Source organism: Mirounga leonina, unplaced genomic scaffold (assembly GCF_011800145.1).
Source record: "Mirounga leonina isolate KUSES-001 unplaced genomic scaffold, KU_Mleo_1.0 Mir_150, whole genome shotgun sequence".
Classification (NCBI taxonomy): domain Eukaryota; kingdom Metazoa; phylum Chordata; class Mammalia; order Carnivora; family Phocidae; genus Mirounga; species Mirounga leonina.
The window spans coordinates 27367785-27385964 of NW_023270374.1; the positions used below are offsets into that span (position 1 = coordinate 27367785).

General features: G+C 40.2%; 1 protein-coding gene and 1 non-coding gene across 4 annotated transcripts in view; one reads left to right on the forward strand and one right to left on the reverse strand.

The window, feature by feature from the left end:
• The window catches only part of PHF20 (PHD finger protein 20), a 142584-nt gene that overhangs the window by 21666 nt on the left and 102738 nt on the right, over positions 1 to 18180 (forward strand). For all 3 annotated transcript variants that reach the window (XM_035006226.1, XM_035006229.1, XM_035006227.1), the window contains exon 2: positions 153 to 267. In XM_035006226.1, coding sequence (XP_034862117.1) covers positions 185 to 267 — 83 coding nt within the window. In that variant the 5' untranslated portion in view covers positions 153 to 184. The remainder of the gene's footprint in view (positions 1 to 152; positions 268 to 18180) is intronic.
• LOC118011649 lies at positions 8946 to 9077 on the reverse strand. Its single transcript, XR_004679524.1, has one exon.

The window sequence follows — 18180 nt, forward strand, 5'->3', positions numbered from 1 at the left end:
GGATGAGAGCAGGCTTGAAAGAAGCCACTGGCAGGGTTTCCTGGAGCTTTTTGTTTTGAATAATGCCTGTTTGTCTTTTATGTGTAGTGAGTGATGCTACACTCTGGGCAGACTTTGCCCAAGTTTCATAAATATTTAATTGGCTTTTTCAGGAGAATAAAGGCAGCCCCGCTGATGACTGAAAATGACAAAGCATCCACCTAACAGACGAGGAATCAGCTTTGAAGTGGGAGCCCAGTTGGAAGCCCGGGACCGATTAAAAAACTGGTACTTTTACATTTTTCTGTTAATTAAAATCCTTCTGCTAGCACTGATAAAGAGGGGTAGCCTGGGCTTTGCTGTAATGTTTTCTTGCTCCCTGACTCTTGGAAGATAGAAGGAGACTTAAGCCTAGAGCTGTGGAAACGTCCTTTCTTTTTGGTGCTGGGATCCTTCTGTCATGGAGACCATCCAGTGACTACTTGTTAATACTTGTTTCCCCTTTCTGCCTGTTTTGGGGGGTGGAGTGATGGGAAAAAGAAGCATGGATGGCTACAGGGCAGGGAAGAGTTAAAAGTGCCAACTCTCTTGCTCTTGGCTGCCTGTCTGGAAGAAGAGCGGAAAGATCAGGGATGGAAGAATGAAGGAAAGGTATTAGATTGGAATAGTTTGTGTGTTGTGAACAACCCCTCCTGTTTTCTGGGTGTGTGTTATGGTTGAAATGTAGTCATCATTCTGTAGGGGTGATTAAATTTAGTACTGAGGGGTTGTAGTCCTTACTTGTCATTGACTTGTGAACTCTGGGTGGTAATTACTACTTTGAGCATCAACTTCATCTATAAATGTGTGGGTAGTAGTAATATCAACCTGAGAGTTTTTCTGAGAATCAAATAATAGAATATGTGGAGAAAGGCCTTCCTTACCAACTGTAAAATGATGGTTGTTGTTAAGAACGGCCTAGAATTTGGTCATTTGTTAATGCTTAAGGTAAAGGTGGGGGTTTCAGAACTCAAGCCTTTCTGAGTTTTCCTTAGGAAGAGTGTAGTCCTTTTGGGGAGTTTTCTCAAAATAAGCTGACCAATTCCTGGGGTGTAGGAAGAGAAGAGAGGGGAAAAGAGAAGCAGGGAAATGTTGGCTGGGGCAGGAAATGTCTCTGCTGCCTTTGGGGCTAGAAGATTTGATATATGAATTATGGACATTTTGAACACCTAGTTGTTTTAGGCTGTTTGTATTATCTATAATTATTTCCCTTTTTTGTTTTCCCTCAGCTCTTTTTAAGGCAGCTTAATCAAGGGAAGAATTCTTTTTAAAAATGTGGAAAAAAATTAAAATATAGAAAAAGTAAAGTACAGCTAGCCATAAAATAATCTGTATGCTTATCACTCAGAATAAATAAATATTAATAAATGTTAATAAAATGAATTAGTATGTAAAAATTTAATATTAAGATTTATTAATAAATTAATATCACTCAGAATAAATAAAACATTTTTGTTTTATTATATTTATGTTTAAAAAATTAAGGACATAAAACATTTCTGATTTAATGCAAGTATCTTTTATACCTTACCGATTCAATTCCCCTTCTGTGTTCCATAGAGGCAACCAGCATCCCGAAGTTGGTTGTATCCTTTCTGTCCATGTTTTTACATTTTTACTATATATATGTATTCATAAATAATAGTTAGAATCACTTTAGGTATTTTAAAAATGAATATAAGTTTTATTATATTGTTTCTTTTCTTTAGCTTAATGTTTGTGTGATTTACCCATACTGATATGTAAGATACTCATCCTAACTTCTGTATAGAGATCCGTTGTATGAATATACCATATTAAAAAATATATATATTTTCTTTATCCAGTCTCCTACTGATAGACATTTATATTCCAGTTTTTCACTTTATTTATTTTTAAAGTAAGCTCTAGGCCCAATGTGGGGCTTGAACTAATAACCAGGAGGTCAAGAGTCACATGCTGTACCTACTTAGGGAGCCAGGCGCCCCTCCAGTTTTTCCACTTCAAACATAGTGTTGCTGGGGTGCCTGGTTAGCTCAGTCAGAAGAGTGTGCCACTCTTGATCTTACGGTCATGAGTTCGAGCCCCACGTTAGTGTAAAGATTACTAAAAAGAATAAATAAATTAAAAAAAACTAACACAGTGCTATTGTGAACATCTCTGTAAATGACTTTTTTGTGTGTCCGTTTGCAAGAATACTTCTTGGGCAGTAGCTTTCAAACCTTTCTTTATGGCAACTTATAGTAAGAAATATTTTTAAATCCAGTGTAGTACCCATCCATATACACATATAAATTTAACTGAAGCAAAAATTTTTAGAAACAGTCCTTAACCTTAGGACATGCATTGTATTCTGATGTTTTCTCTCTATGTTGTATGTATGTTTCCTGAACATATGCAGTATTGCTGGTCTAGAATCATTAATTTATTAATGATTATTAATAAAATCATTATTTTATTAATTATAGAAAATTAATTATAATTTTTTATAATCTAATGGGTCATGAACTGCTGTTTGATAAGCCCTATTCCAGTGAATTTGTTGAGTAATATGTTATACACATTTTCAGTTTTACTGGAAATTGCCAAGTTTGTCTCCAAAATGCTTCTACTAAATTACACCCCCACAATAGTGCATAAAACTTCCTGTTTTTCCATGTCCTTATCAATCCTTGCTTTTTACAGACTTTCTGGTTTTGCCAATCTGTCGGTTATGAAACATTGTTTTATTCTATGTTGCCCATACTTCTAATGAGGTTGAGCATTTTCTAATATGTATGTTCTCTGACTTGCTCTTTCCTATTTGTCTTTTCTGAGTGATTTATTCGGGTTTTACTAATATGTTATGGATTCTAATTATTTGTTGGTTTGTGTTGCACAAATCTTCCTCCAGTCTGTAGCTTGTCTTTTCAGTTTGTTTCTGGTATCTTTCATGGCACACAATACTCTCCTGAATTCTTCTAAAAGTTTTAAAGTTTTGCTTTTCACATTTTAATCTTTATTTACCTAGAACTGATCTCATGTATGGGATGAACTTGGTCTAATTTTTTTTTTTTTTTAAAGATTTTATTTATTTATTTGAGACAGAGAGAATGAGAGACAGAGAGCATGAGAGGGAGGAGGGGCAGAGGGAGAAGCAGACTCCCTGCTGAGCAGGGAGCCCGATGCAGGACTCGATCCCGGGACTCCAGGATCATGACCTGAGCCGAAGGCAGTCGCTTAACCGACTGAGCCACCCAGGCGCCCCAAACTTGGTCTAATTTTTTTATTCACGATTTAAATAATCAGTTGCCCCAACATCGTTTATAGGACAGTCTTTCCCCACTGATCTGTAATACCACTTCTTTTTTTTTTTTTTTTTTTTTTATTTGAGAGAGAATGAGAGAGAGCATGAGAGGGAGGAGGGTCAGAGGGAGAAGCAGACTCCCTGCCGAGCAGGGAGCCCGATGCGGGACTCGATCCCGGGACTCCAGGATCATGACCTGAGCCGAAGGCAGTTGCTTAACCAACTGAGCCACCCAGGCGCCCTGTAATACCACTTCTATATACCAAGTCCCATACATAACATGGGTCTCTTCTTAGCTCTTCATTCTATTCTATTAATTTATATTTACTCTGGTGCTAATAGCAACCCATTATCTAATTCACATTGCTTTAAAGTAAGTCTTGATAGCTGTTAAGTCAGATTTTGCCCCTCTGTGCTTTATTTGTTGTATTCTTAGACCTTTACTCTTATTTTTTAAAAAATTGAAGTATAATTGACATTCAGTGTTACATTAGTTTCAGGTGTAGACCTCTACTTTTAATGTGAATTTTTATTTTATTTTATTTTAAAAATTATTTTAGAGAGAAAGAGAGAACGTGCGTGTGTGAGAGGGTGTGAACAGGGGGAGGGGCAGAGGGATAGGGAGAGAGAACCCTTAAGCAGATTCCCCGCTGAGTAAGGAGCCTGACACAGGGCTGGATCCCAGGAACCTGAAATCATGGCCTGAGCAGAGATCAAGAGTCGGATGCTTAACCGACTGAGCCACGCAGGTGCCCTAAAATATTATGTTTTGTACTTATTCACATTTTCCTTCATAAGCTTAAGTAATGTTTTATAACCTCCATAAAGCTTTTGCGTGTTATCTATTAGACTTACTCCTAAGTACCTTCTAGTGTTTGTTGCTTCTGTGCATGGATCTCTTTTCTTTTATTGGAGAGCACACACTTCCATGCGTGAGTAGGGGGAGAAGGGCAGAGGGAGAGGAAAAGAGAGAATCTTAAGCAGGCTGCATGCCCAGTGCAGAGCCCCATCCTGAACTTAGTCTCACGACCCTGAGATCACAACTCCGAGATCATGACCTGAGCTGAAATTAAGAGTCCCACGCTTAACTGATTAAGCTACCCAGGTACCCCTTGTGAATGGATCTTTTTTTAAGATTGTATTTATTTGAGAGAGAGAGAGGGAGGAGAGAGTGCGTGTGTGAGTCGGGGGAGGACAGAGACAGAGAATCTCAAGCAGCCTCTGTGCTGAGCATGGGGCCCATGTGGGGCTTGATCCCACGACCCTGAGATCATGACCTGAGCTGAAACCAAGAGTCGATGCCCAACCTACTGAGCCACCCAGGCATCCCTGGATCTTTTTATATTACATTTTCTCTTTGGTTATTGGTGGTGTTTAGTAATGCTGTTGAGTTTTGTTGTTGTTGACCAAATTCAATGTGTGAACTTTACTGAGCTCATAGTTTAACTGACTGAGCCACCCAGGCATCCTACTGAGATCATAGTTTAAAAGCAACTGCTAAAAAAAGATTTATGACATTTATGAGATTGTTGGAAATTTGAACATTGATTAATGATATTAAAGCATCATTGTTAACTCTTAGGTATAGAAATGATATAGCTATGTTTTTTTTTTTTTTAAAGATTTATTTATTTATTTATTTGACAGAGAGAGACACAGTGAGAGAGGGAACGCAAGCAGAGGGGGTGGAAGAGGGAGAAGCAGGCCTCCTGCAGAGCAGGGAGCCCAATGTGGGGCTCGATCCCAGGACCCTGGGATCATGACCTGAGCCGAAGCCAGACACTTAACGACTGAGCCACCCAGGCGCCCCTATAGCTATGTTTTTTAAAAAGTCCTCATTTTTTAGGGGTGCCTGGGTGGCTGAGTTGTTAAGCATCTGCCTTCGGCTCAGGTCATGATCCCAGGGTCCTGGGATCGAGCCCCGCGTCGGAGTCCCTGCTCCTCGGGAAGCCTGCTTCTCCCGCTCCCACTCCCCCTGCTTGTGTTCCCTCTCTCGCTGTGTCTCTCTCTATGTCAAGTAAATAAATGAAATCTTAAAAAAAAAGTCCTCGTTTTTTAGAGATTACATACTGATATTTATGAATAAAATGATTTGTTATCTGAGACTTCAAAGATAATATGAAGGGACGAAAGGGTGGGAGGTAGAGAAAGCAAAAGTGGTGGTAAGTGGTGGATATGTGAGGGTTTACTGCTGTTAAATTTTGTATGCTAAACTTGTATCCAGAAACCTTGCTGCATTTTCATACTTGTCCTATTAGTTCTTCTGGATTTTCTACGTAGACTGTCATATATATACAAACAGGTATATTGCCTCTTACTTTCCAATCCTTATGCTTATTTCTTTTTCTTCCTTCCATCTTTGCTGCGTTTTCTTTCCTTCTCTCTCTCTCTCCAGTTTTCATTGACCAGGACCACACCGGCATGGTGTTAAATGGTGGTGCTGATAGTGGCCTTCTGTGTCTTATTGTTTGATTAACAGGAGCACATGTGACGGTTCATCATAAAGTATGATGTTTAATGTTAAGATCATGGTAGATTGTTTAATCAGATTAAAGTAGATTCTTCTTTGTCTGCTAGAAGTTGTTTTTGTTTTTTTTTGTTTTTTTCCCCCTAGCCTGAGTGACTGTTGAGTTTTATCTAATGTTTTCTGGACATCTAATTAATTCACTGTATACATTTTTGTCTCTTCAGTGTATTAGTATAGTATATGACATTAATAGATTTTCTAATGTTGAACAGTTCTTGCCTGCATGCCTGGATAGACCCTACTAGGTCATTTATATAATAAATTATGGGATTAAGTTTGCTAATATTTTATTTGGGATTTTGATATCCATGTTCACTAGTACTTTTGGTTTTGATCTTTTCTTGCACCATCCTTTGTGGTTTCAGTCTGTTGTTATAGGAGTCTTAGGAAATGAGGTAGTTTATTCTCTCTCCCCACCCCCCCTCACCGGAACAGTTTTGTTTTTTTTTTTAAGATTTTATTTATTTATTTGACAAAGAGAGTGACGGCGAGAGAGGGAACACAAGCAGGGGGGAGTGGGAGAGGAAGAAGCAGGCTTCCCACAGAGCAGGGAGCCTGATGTGGGGCTCGATCCCAGGACCCTGGAATCATAACCTGAGCCGAAGGTAGACGCTTAACGACTGAGTCACCCAGGTGCCCTAGTTTTTTTTTTTTAAGATTTTATTTATTTATTTGAGAGAGACAGAGCGTGCGTGCACGTGTGTGGAGGTGGGTAGAGGAGCAGAGGGGGAGGGAGAGGGGAAAGCAGACTGCGCTGAGTTCAGAACTCTGTGCGGGGGTTGATCCCAGGACCCTGAGATCGGGACCTGAGCCAAAACCAAGAGTCATGTGCTTAATTGACTGAGCCACCCAGGTGCCCCATCTGGAATAGTTTCTTGAAGCTTTACTAAATCTTGCCAATACCCCCCTCCTTTTTTTTTTTTTAAAGATTTTATTTATTTATTCGTCAGAGAGAGCACAAGCAGGCAGAGGGAGAAGCAGGTTCCCTGCTGAGCAAGTAGCCTGATGCGGGGCTTGATCCCAGGACCCTGAGATCATGACCTAAGCCGAAGGCAGATGCCCGTGTGACTGAGCCACCCAGGCATCCGGCCAATACTCCTTTTGGTAAAAATAAATTTTAGACTTCAAATCAAATACTTTACTTTTTAAAAGTTTTTATTTATTTATTCATTCATTCATTCATTCATTCATTCATGAGAGAAAGAGAGGCAGAGGCAGAGGGAGAAGCAGGCTCCCCGCCTAGCAGGCAGCCCAATGCGGGACTCGATCCCAGGACTCTGGGATCATGACCTGAGCCGAAGGCAGATGCTTAACCATCTGAGCCACCCAGGCGCCCCACTTTTTAAAAGTTTTATTATTTTATTAGGTGAGGAGGAGCAGAGGGAGAGGGAGAGAGAGAGAATCTTGAATAGGCTCCACATGGAGTGTGATGTAGGGCTTGATCTCACAACCCTGAAATCATGACCTGAGTCGAAATCAAGAGTCAGACCCATAACTGGCTAAGCCACCCAGGTACCCCTCAAATTCTTTAATAGTTAGTGTTCTGCTATTTTCATTTTCTTAAGTTAATTATCTTGATTTTATTTATGCCTATGTCATATTTTTTCAAGTATGCTAGCAATATAACATTATTTATATAGTAAATAGTAACATATGAAAAAGTTACTTGTAATTTTACCAACCTAACAAGGTAGTCTTTTTTGTAATTGCTTATATATAAAATAGGTATGATCATGGGGTGGCCGCCAGGCTCAGTTGGTGGAGCATACAACTCTTGATCTTGGATTGTGAGTTTGAGCCCCACGTTGGGTGTAGAGATTGCCTAAAACAATTCTGTTAAAATGGGCACGGGGCACCTGGGTAGCTCAGTTGGTTAAGCGTCAGACTCTTGATTTTGGCTCAGGTCATGATCTCATGGTCGTGGAATTGAATCTAGGTCAGAGTCCGCTTGTCTCTCTCTCTCCCCTTTTGCCCCTCCATGCGTGTGCATGCTCTCACTCTCAAATAAATAAATAAGTAAATAAATAAATACAAATAAAATAGGCATGGTCTATGTGTACATAAGATTTTTATATATTCTTTTATTTTTTTAGTTATTATGGTATAATGTAATAGATATCTGTTCTCAAGCGGATAAACTGTATTTCAGATGGTTATTCTACTTTTGTAGAACTTTTTGCTTCCAATTTTTTATTTTTAAATTTTATTTATTTATTTTGAAAAGATTATATTTACTTAATTGACAGAGCAAGAGAGCACAAGCAGGGGGAGCAGCAGAGGGAGAGGGAGAAGCAGGGTTTGATCCCAGGACCCTGAGATCATGACCTGAGCTCAAGGTAGATGCTTAACTGACTGAGCCACCCAGGTGCCCCAACTTCCAATTTGTTTGTAAAGATTTATTTAATTTATTTTTTAGAGAGAGAAAGTGAAAGTGGGAAGAGCAGAGGGAGAAGGAGAAAGAGAATCTCAAGCAGACTCCACGCAGAGCACAGAGCTTGGGACTTGATCTCACAAGCCTAAGATCATGACCTGAGCCCAAACCCAGGAGTTGGATGCTCAACCACCCGTGCCACTCAGGCACCCTTGCTTCCAGTTATTTGTTTGTTTTTTTTCACAGTTCCACAGAAAGTAGTTTATTGCTTTTAGAAGAAAATAAGATGTTTTTAGAACTTTTATTAGTGAAGAAAAGCTGTTAGAACTTGAAATTTTTTCTAAAACATTATTTGGAAGCTGATAGAAAGCTTCTCACTTGCAGCCTGAGCTGTCCGATTAGACACAGCTAACTGCTTGGAAGCAGGGCTTGTGTTTGTGGCTGGTGTACCAGGTGTCAGGTCTGACCTCCTTTCCCCAGTGCCTGCAGTGCTCCTTCTCCAGCACCTGCTCATGGCTCTTCCTCGCCACCCCGCACCTTGCCGTCCAGTATGGACCCTGTCTAGGTGTGTTTGTTAGGTGTTGCCTATGGGGCAGGCAGGGGGCCAAGCTACTTTTGGGGCAACACAGGCCAGGATCAGCTAATGAGAGCCTGGCACTAAGGACAGCCAGAAGCCCCATGCCCAGTGCTGCCATTTCAGACTCTAGTCTGCCTGTGGGGTCAGCATGACTGATAAAGATCAAGTGGGGACTCCCAGCAACTACAGATGTCTAAGGCAGGAAAACAAGACTGCCAGCTTGTGGCAGCTCCAACAATGATCCTCAAAGGCTGATCTTGACCTCTAACCCTGGCTAAGGAGAAAAGGGACCCCCACATAGCCTCATAGGAGAGAGGCCCTTCAAATTTTTTACTTATTTACTCACTTCATGGTAATTTAGCAAGCTCTATGTGGGGCAGTGAATAGAATGCTGTCCTGCCCACTTTTGTTGTCTTCAGGGGAACAGATCTTCTTAGGGGGACAGAGGGACCTGCTTGTGGCTAGAGTGGCCTGGTTTTAGAGGAATGTGAATGGGGCTAAGGGAAGGAATATGTATAGGCCCGGGGAAGGATGAGCTTGGTCAGCCTGGGGAGGTGGGAAAGGCTTTTCAGAAAAGGTGAGACTGGAGCCATAAGTAAAGCTACAGCAAACATTTGGGCAAAAGCAGAGTTTTTTGGGGGTGGAGTATCAGTGCTATAGGATCAGTTCTCAGGGTTGGATAGCTAGGTCCCTTTGGGTGCAGGTGACTACACAGAGAAATCCAATTGTCCTTGAGTCACAGTCAGATAAGTTGGCTACCTTGAATGCCTTTCCAAACAGAAATACAGAAAATCAACAGCCCAGCCTGTGAACTTCAGGTTGTAAGTATTTCTACAAATGTTAAGCCCTTATTTGGTGTACTGATAAATGCTTGTAATTGAGGGTGATGAATTCTGGATTAGAGTTTCATATGCTCTAATTACTAGATGAGTTTACTTGGTCAAGTTACTTTACTTTTCCCAGTCCCAGTTTGCATGTAGGCAAAATGGGGAATTATAATTGGATTCTGTGGATTAGATAGGATCATTCCTGTGGAAGAATTTGTATTCCGTATTACTAGGAAAGTACAGCCACTAGTTTTCTTCTTAATTATGTCTACTATAAAAATGAAAACATTATAGGGGCTCCTGGGTGGCTCAGTCGGTTAAGCATCTGCCTTTGGCTCATGTCATGATCCCGGGGTCCTGGAATGGGGCCTCTCATAGGGCTCCCTGACCATTGGGGAGTCTGCTTCTCCCTCTCCCTATTCTCCTCCCCCCTGCTCATGCTCTCTCTCTCTTTCAAGTAAATAAATAAAGTTAAAAAAAAAATGAAAACATTATGGCCAGCTTATAAGAAGTTTTAGGACCAGAAGTCTAAAGTTGTAGTGCTGCAATTCATGGATTATCTAACTTAATTTTCCACTTAACAGTACTGTGAGATATGGGTGCTATTATTTGCCTCATTTTATCAGTAAGACAGAGGAGACTCAGAGAGATGAAGTCATTTGCCCAAGGTCACACAGGGTTAGGACTGGGATTTGAATCCAGATAGACTGAATTCATAGCCTTTCTGAAATAACCAGAATTCTCCAGAGTGTTTAATGTTTCTGACTCCTAAATTTTAAATAAATAAATAAATAAATAAATAAATAAATAAATAAATGTTTTTCTCTCCCAACTCCTACATTTTATTTTTTTATTTATTTTATTTTTTATTTATTTATTTTTAAAGATTTTATTTATTTATTTGAGAGAGAGAATGAGAGAGAGCACATGAGAGGGGGGAGGGTCAGAGGGAGAAGCAGACTCCCTGCCGAGCAGGGAGCCCGATGCGGGACTCGATCCAGGGACTCCAGGATCATGACCTGAGCCGAAGGCAGTCGCTTAACCAACTGAGCCACCCAGGCGCCCCTCCTACATTTTATTTTTAAAAATATTTGTTTATTTATTTTATAGAGAGAGCTCTTGTGTGCTAGTTGGGGAGGGCCAGAGAGAGAGGGAGAGAGGGAATCTCACTCAGGCAGACTGCCCGCTGAGTGCAGAGCCTAATGTGGGGTTCCATCTCAGAACCCTGAGATCATGACCTGAGCTAAAATCAAGAGTCGGACACTTAACTGACTGAGCCACCCAGGTGCCCTGACTCCTAAATTTTTTTTTAAGATTTTATTTATTTATTTGATAGAGAGAGAGACACAGCAAGAGAGGGAACACCAGCAGGGGGAGTGGGAGAGGGAGAAGCAGGCTTCCCGCTGAGCACGGAACCCAATGCGGGGCTCGATCCAGGAACCCCAGGATTACGACCGAGCCGAAGGCAGACGCTCAACGACTGAGCCACCCAGGCGCCCCCCTGACTCCTAAATTTTAAAAAACATATTCTGATAATGTTCATATGAATTCCTAATGCAGAGGACTGGACATTTAATTGGTTAGATATTGACATTGAGTGCTTTGAAAAATAATGGAGAATTTGTTTTATTATCTTATTATCTTTAGTGGTTTTGTTTTCACCCTGAGAAAGTGATTTGTTTACATTACAATAAGTAGTATTTCTTCAGAGTGGAGCCACATATTGAGCTTTTAGTTCGTTGAGGTAAGATATAGTTGTGGGGGTTAGGGTCTAACTCTTTATCACTTATTTCCTTTTGATTTTTAACTTGTGATTCCTTGGATTATTTGTTCTTATTTTGAAAGGGATCCTAAAGTAAATGAGGTTCAAGCTTATTATTATGAAATTTTCAAACATAATGAAAAGTTGAAAGAACAGTATAATAAACACTGTACCTTCCACCTGTATTCACAGATTGTTAACATATTTACCCAATTTGATTTATATACTTTTTATAATGTAATTAATCATAATTAGCAATAATGTTACATGTAGTATCTAAACCATATTCAGATTTTCCTCTTGTTCCAAGAATGTCATTTTTCAAAATCGAGATCAATCAAGATTGGCACATTACTTTTTTTTTTTTTAATGGCAGAGAATCTACTTTTATTTTATTTTTCTAAGTTTATTTTTTTAGTAATCTCTACACCCACCATGAGGCTCAAACTCAGCATCCTGAGGTCACAAGCCATATGTTCTTCTGATTGAGAGCCAGCCAGGTGTCCCTACATTTTTTTTTTTAAGATCTTATTTATTAGAGAGAGAGTGAGAAAGAGAGAGAAAGAGAGAGGAAGCATGAGCAGGGGCAGAGGGAGAGGGAGAAGTAGGCTCCCCACTAAGCAGGGAGCCTGACGCAGGGCTCCATCCCAGGACCCTGGGGTCATGACCTGAGCTGAAGGCAGACACTTAACCTACTGAACTACCCAGGTGCCCCAGTTTATTTATTTTTAAGAGTTCTGAACAGTTGTTTTATAGAATATTCCACATGCTGGGTTGGTCACATTGTTTTCTCATGGTGAATTTCCCTTGCTTGTATTCTTTTTATATATTTCGTGTAAGCTGGAAGTTAGGTCTAGACATCAGAATTAACATTTGTTTGCAGAATGTTCCATTGGTTATGGTGTGTGTTTCATATTATATCACATCAGGGACACACAAAGGTAGGGTGTCCACTGTTCCATGTATCACTTAGATAAGGTGGTGATTGTCATCTCTCAACATTTTAAAGTTATATTTTTCTCTGTGGAAGTAGTAAATAATTTGTGGGGATGCTTTGGTACATGTCAGTATCCTATTAACCCACACCATTTACCTAATGATTTCAGCATCCATTGATAATCCTTGCCTGAATCAGTTATCACACGGGAAATGGAAGAACAGTGATTTTTTACCTCTGTCATTTGCTTTATATTAGCGCCATTCTTTTGCAAGAAGAGCTTTTTTTTTCCTTTTTTGTTTTTTAAAATTTTATTTATTTGTCAGAGAGAGAGAGAGACAGAGAGAGAGAGTACAGTCAGGGGGAGTGGCAAACTCCCCACTGAGCAGGGAGCCCGATGCGGGACTCCCATCCCAGGACCCCGGGATCATGACCTGAACTGAAGGCAGATGCTTAACTGACTGAGCCACCCAGGTGTCCCTTTCTTTTTTAATTTTTAAGAATCACCAAAACTCAGATTATTTAGTGTGGTGTTGTAGTCAGATACATTAATTACTCTCTTTGGTGCTAAAATTATCTCAAATTTAGCTAGTGGGAGGCCCTTTAAACTGGGTTTTTTGTTCTTTTGACACACTTCTATTAGTCCTTGAGTATTTTCTTTTTTTCAGGCACTACTTAGAAGGCCCACATTTATTTTGCCCATGTCATCCTCCCTGGAGTCCGTCATTTTTCCAAGGAGCCTAATTCCTTTTAGGTGGAAGTAGTGTTTAGAAGTAAAGCTCTGGGGGCGCCTGGGTGGCTCAGTTCGTTAAGCGACTGCCTTCGGCTCAGGTCATGATCCTGGAGTCCCGGGATCGAGTCCCACATCGGGCTCTCTGCTCGGCAGGGAGCCTGCTTCTCCCTCTGACCCTCCCCCCTCTCATGTGCTCTCTCTCTCTCATTCTCTCTGTCTCAAATAAATAAATAAAATCTTAAAAAAAAAAAAAAGTAAAGCTCTGGCACTGGGTGTGTTTATTGCTGCTAGAATGTTACTGCTTTTAGGTTTTTTCAATGGATAGAGCTAAGAAATAAAATTTTTGAGAAGTTGTGAGTTCATTTTGGTATTTCCAATTTAAATTTAATATTTTGTAATTTATATTTTGATTTTTTTGCCTTTTATTTTGAAAATCTTTGTTTTATTTCTAAAATTCAATTTTTAATCAATCAGTTAATTAATTAATTTTAGAGGGGGGTAGGGAGAGAGAATCTTACGCAGGCTCCATGACCCTGAGATCATTACCTGAGCTGAAACCAAGAGGTGGACGCTTAACTGACTGAGCCACCCAGGCACCACTGTGAGTTCCTTTTTAATACTCCTGCAGTATAATTTTCTACATTTTAAGTTATTTTTATATACATACAATAAAATTCCTCCTTTTTTGGCATACATGCCTATGAGTTTTAACACATATATAGATTCTTATAAGCATCACAACTTACAGGATAAGGGGAACACCTAAAGAATTCGCTTATGCGATACCTTTGCCAGTATATAATTATTTGATTTTATTATTTTTTAAGCTTGTATTTATTTGTTAATTCATTTTATTTATTTATTCTTTGAGAGAAAGAGAGCACACGAGTTCATGCTGCAAGTGGGGGGTGGAGGGGCAGAGGAAGAGGGAGAGAGAGAATCCTAATCAGGCTCAGGCTCATCGCAGAGCCTGTTGTGGGGCTTGATTTCAGGACCCTGAGATCATGAAGTCAAGAGTTGTATGAAGCCGAAGTCAAGAGTTGTATGCCCAACTGACTGAACTACCTAGGTCCCCTAAGATTTTATTTTTATGTAATCTCTGTATCCAGTGTGGGGTTCAAACTCATAACCCTGAGATTAAGGGTCGCATGCCCCACTGACTGAGTTAGCCGGGTGCTCCTGATTATTTTTTTTATTTATCTGTCTTTCCTACTAGAATGCAAGCTTAATTGAGGGCTGGTGGGGTAGATTGGGTTCTCTGAGAAGCAATGCAGTTGATTGATTTGGAAACTCCCCCATAGGGGGAAAGGGAGAGTGAGGGGAAGAGGCTGGGAGAGCTATCAGACTGTCTTGGAAGTCTTAACCCCTGGAGGGGGAGAGAAAAGGAAGGTAGGATGTCTTCCATTGAGTACAGTTCTCAGAAAGTTTTGGCAAAGGAGATGGGGATTTCTCAATTCAGCGTTGCTGTCAAAAGAGTCTTGTCTCCCAGGAAGAGTCTTATCTTAGTATACCTGCTCACTCAATCCTTGGCTGGGAGCAGCCCTAGGGAAGTATGGAGATGGTACAGAGGTCGGATGGGTTTAGAGCCTTTGTAGCTGGGGTCAGTTACTCTCTACTTGATAAGGATGCGATGGGTGCATTTGCAAGGCAGTCATGGGTGGGCTATTAATTTTGTTTGCTGATATATTTCTAGTGCCTGAAAATATAATAGGTAATCAATAAAGTATTTGTGGACCAAGTTCCAAATGATTGTAGGAAAACATTTTTCTAGGTTATTCTGATTGCTTGCATCTTAAGCCTGAGAGAGTTTTTTTTTTTTAATATTGCAGAATTAGATAGCAATTATGTGCAGGACTAACTGTGCCAGGCTCCCCATGTGCAGCTTCTCCATTAAATCTTCTCTGCAAGCTATGTTGTTTATTGTTTCAATTTTATAAATGAGGGAAGAAACCAAGGCTCACAGAGGTAAAAGTCCTTTGTTCTAAATTACACAGCTAGTGTGTGGTGGAGCTGGGATTGAACCCCTGTTGATCTGACTCCAAAGACTGGCTATGCCTCTCAGGTGATTCCTTTCCCTAGAGATCTTTTTCTGAGTGCTCTTCCATATTTCCTGGATTTGCTGCTAGGTTGCCAAAAAAAAAAGCATGAAAAGGATTAAAGTATTTTTCAAAACCCATGTGACAGTAGATGTATATGAAGATATAAATGTGACCCAGAGTGGGTGAGTGAGTCTTTCTGGATTAATGCTTTGATATTTTTAATAGGTCTGTATCTTTGATTTATTTTGTCTGTGATGCTTATACGGAAGCCTGGTTTCTCTCTTACCTTGTCTACTATACGTATACTTATGTTAAACAACAATAGCAATGGTAGCTAACATTTATCAGAGATTTGTTGTGTGTCAGGTACGATGCTAATTGCCTTAATTGCTTTACATGAGGTATCTCATTTAATCCCCAAAAGCAAGGCCATTTGGAACTGAATCTCAGAAGTAAAATGACTTGCCCAAGATCACAGTTTTTTTTTTTTAATTTTATTTTTAAGTAATCTTTTTTTTTTTTTTTAAAGATTTTATTTATTTATTTGACAGAGAGAGAGAGAGAACACAAGCGGGGGGAGCCGCAGAGGGAGGCTCTCCACTGAGCAGGGAGCCCGATGCGGGGCTTGATCCCAGGACCCCAAGATCATGACCTGAGCTGAAGGTAGATGCTTAACGATTGAGCCACCCAGGCACCCTATTTTTAAGTAATCTTTATTTTATTTATTTATTTATTTATTAAAGATTTTATTTATTTATTTGACAGAGAGAGACAGTGAGAGAGGGAACACAAGCAGGGGGAGTGGAGGAGGGAGAAGCAGGCTTCCTGCCAAGCAGGGAGCCCGATGCGGGGCTTGATCCCAGGACCCCAGGATCATGACCTGAGCTGAAGGCAGACGCTTAACGACTGAGCCACCCAGGCGCCCCTTAAGTAATCTTTACACCAATGTGGGGCTTGAACTCCACAACCCTGAGATTAAGAGTTGCATGCTCTTCCAACTGAGCCAGCTGGGCACCCTACTAAGATCACAGATAATCACTGATGAATCTGAGACTTAACTTGGTTTTCTTAGAAAACTGTTTTATGTATACCTTACCAGAATTCATTTGTAAATTATCCAAACCAGCTTTTCCTTTCTAAATTCTGGGGTCCCAAAGAAATCACAGGATTAGAATTTTTATTATTTAGAGAGGGGAGTTTGTAAAATACAGATTTAGATTTTCCATGGAGGTTGTTAGTTCTCAAAACAGTTTATCTCACCATACAGGCTATGGATTATTGATAAGAATTCGTGTTTTAATTTTGGACCTACCACTTTGGGGCACAATTTCCAGATATCCATTTCCTACTCTATGGATGGTGTTATCCTACCTGCCCACTTTACCTCTAGGGTTATGCAGATGAACTGACTAGCATGTGAGAGGCTGCAGTCTCCTAGCAATGATGTTTGGTGGCTAGAACAGAAACTGCTAGTTCTGCCACCCTCTGCCTTGTTCCCTTCCTCTATCAGCAGCGCACCATCTGCCTCCAACAGTAGGCCTAGCCTTCTCTCTTCTTGCCCAGAACACGGTGAAAAACTCCTTCTGTCTGTTGCTTTCCTGACTCTATGGCACATTTCCACTGCTTTGTTTCCTTATAAGTTGATCTTGGTCTCCTTCCACTTTCTGTACAAAGGATTTTAAAATTTGAGTTGCATAATGTCCTTAGCTCTCCTCTTAATTTTTTGTTTTTGTTTTTGTTTTGTTAGAATTATTTGTACTGATCAAGTCTGAGTTCCTTCTTCTTACCTCTTCACTTCTTGTACTATCCTTTTTTTTTTTCCTTTATTTTATTTTTTTTTAAAAAGTAATTTTTCACTGGGGCACCTGGCTGGCTCAGTCAGTGGAATGTGACTTTTGATCTCAGGGTTGTGAGTTAGATCCCCACGTTGCAAAAATAAAATCTTACAAAAAATAAAAATAATTTTTCATTTCTGAGCTTTTCACATACATGTATTGAGTGTCTGCTTTGAGTCAGACACTAAGCTACACACTGTGGAATGAAGAAAAATCATGTAGGCCCCTCAAGAAGTTTAGAGGCCACTTGGGTATTTGGCTCTGGCTTGTAGCATTGCCAGCCAATGATGTTAATCATATATTCTCATGTTTATGTCTTTGCTAATAGCTCATATTTATTGAGGGATTTATTCTTTGCCAGGAACAAGTCTAAAGGCTTTACGTGTTACACCCCGTGTAATTCTCATAACACTGCGAGGTGTGGGTATTTTTATTATTCCCATTTTATACATGAGGAAACAGGCACAGAGCAGTTAACTAAGTTGCCCAAAGTTGCACAACTAGTAAGTAATGAATTTGGGACTTGAATCCAGGTAGTCCGGCTTGTGAATTTGGCAGGGTATGACTCTAATCCCCATGCTGTGTCTTGTACCTAGGATAGAAAGTGAAGTTTTTGAAATTAATTATATCATAAAGTGATACTTAACTCTGTACGGAGTTCATTTATAACCCCCTGAGGGAGAACAGTTAATTTCGTGTGTGGGAATTTTAGAAGGCTTAACAGAGGTGTCTTATGCCAAGGCATTCATTCAGTGCTAGGTGCTGGAGATAGAGCAGTGATTAAGACAGATGTAGTCCCAGATCTTTAGGAGCTGACATTTGGTGGAGGTAGATGGACCATAAACAAACAGACCCATACCTGTAAGGTTAGGTGGTGATAAATGCTAGAAAGAGAAATAAGTACTAACAAGTGGAAAAGAGTGTGACATGGTGTGTGTATGAGGGGTGTTTTTTCATATAGAAGGTATTCAGGGAAGATCTTTCTATTAAGGAGACATTTGAATAGAGATCCGAAGTGAGTGAGGGAGTGAGCCAGGTGGATATCCAGGGGAAAAGGGTTTCAGGCAGAGGCAGCCAAGGCACAGCATGCTGGGCATGTTCAAGGAGGGTAAAGATTAATGGTGCCAGAGGTAGGAGATGAGTCCACAAATGTCAGCAGGAGCCAGATCTGGCCGTACTTGGGGGTTTGGACTTTATTCTGAATGTAATAGGAAGTCATTGAAAGATTTTAAACAGGGAAGTGACATTATCTGATTTCAGTTATTAAAAGTGGCTGTGGTTATTTCGTG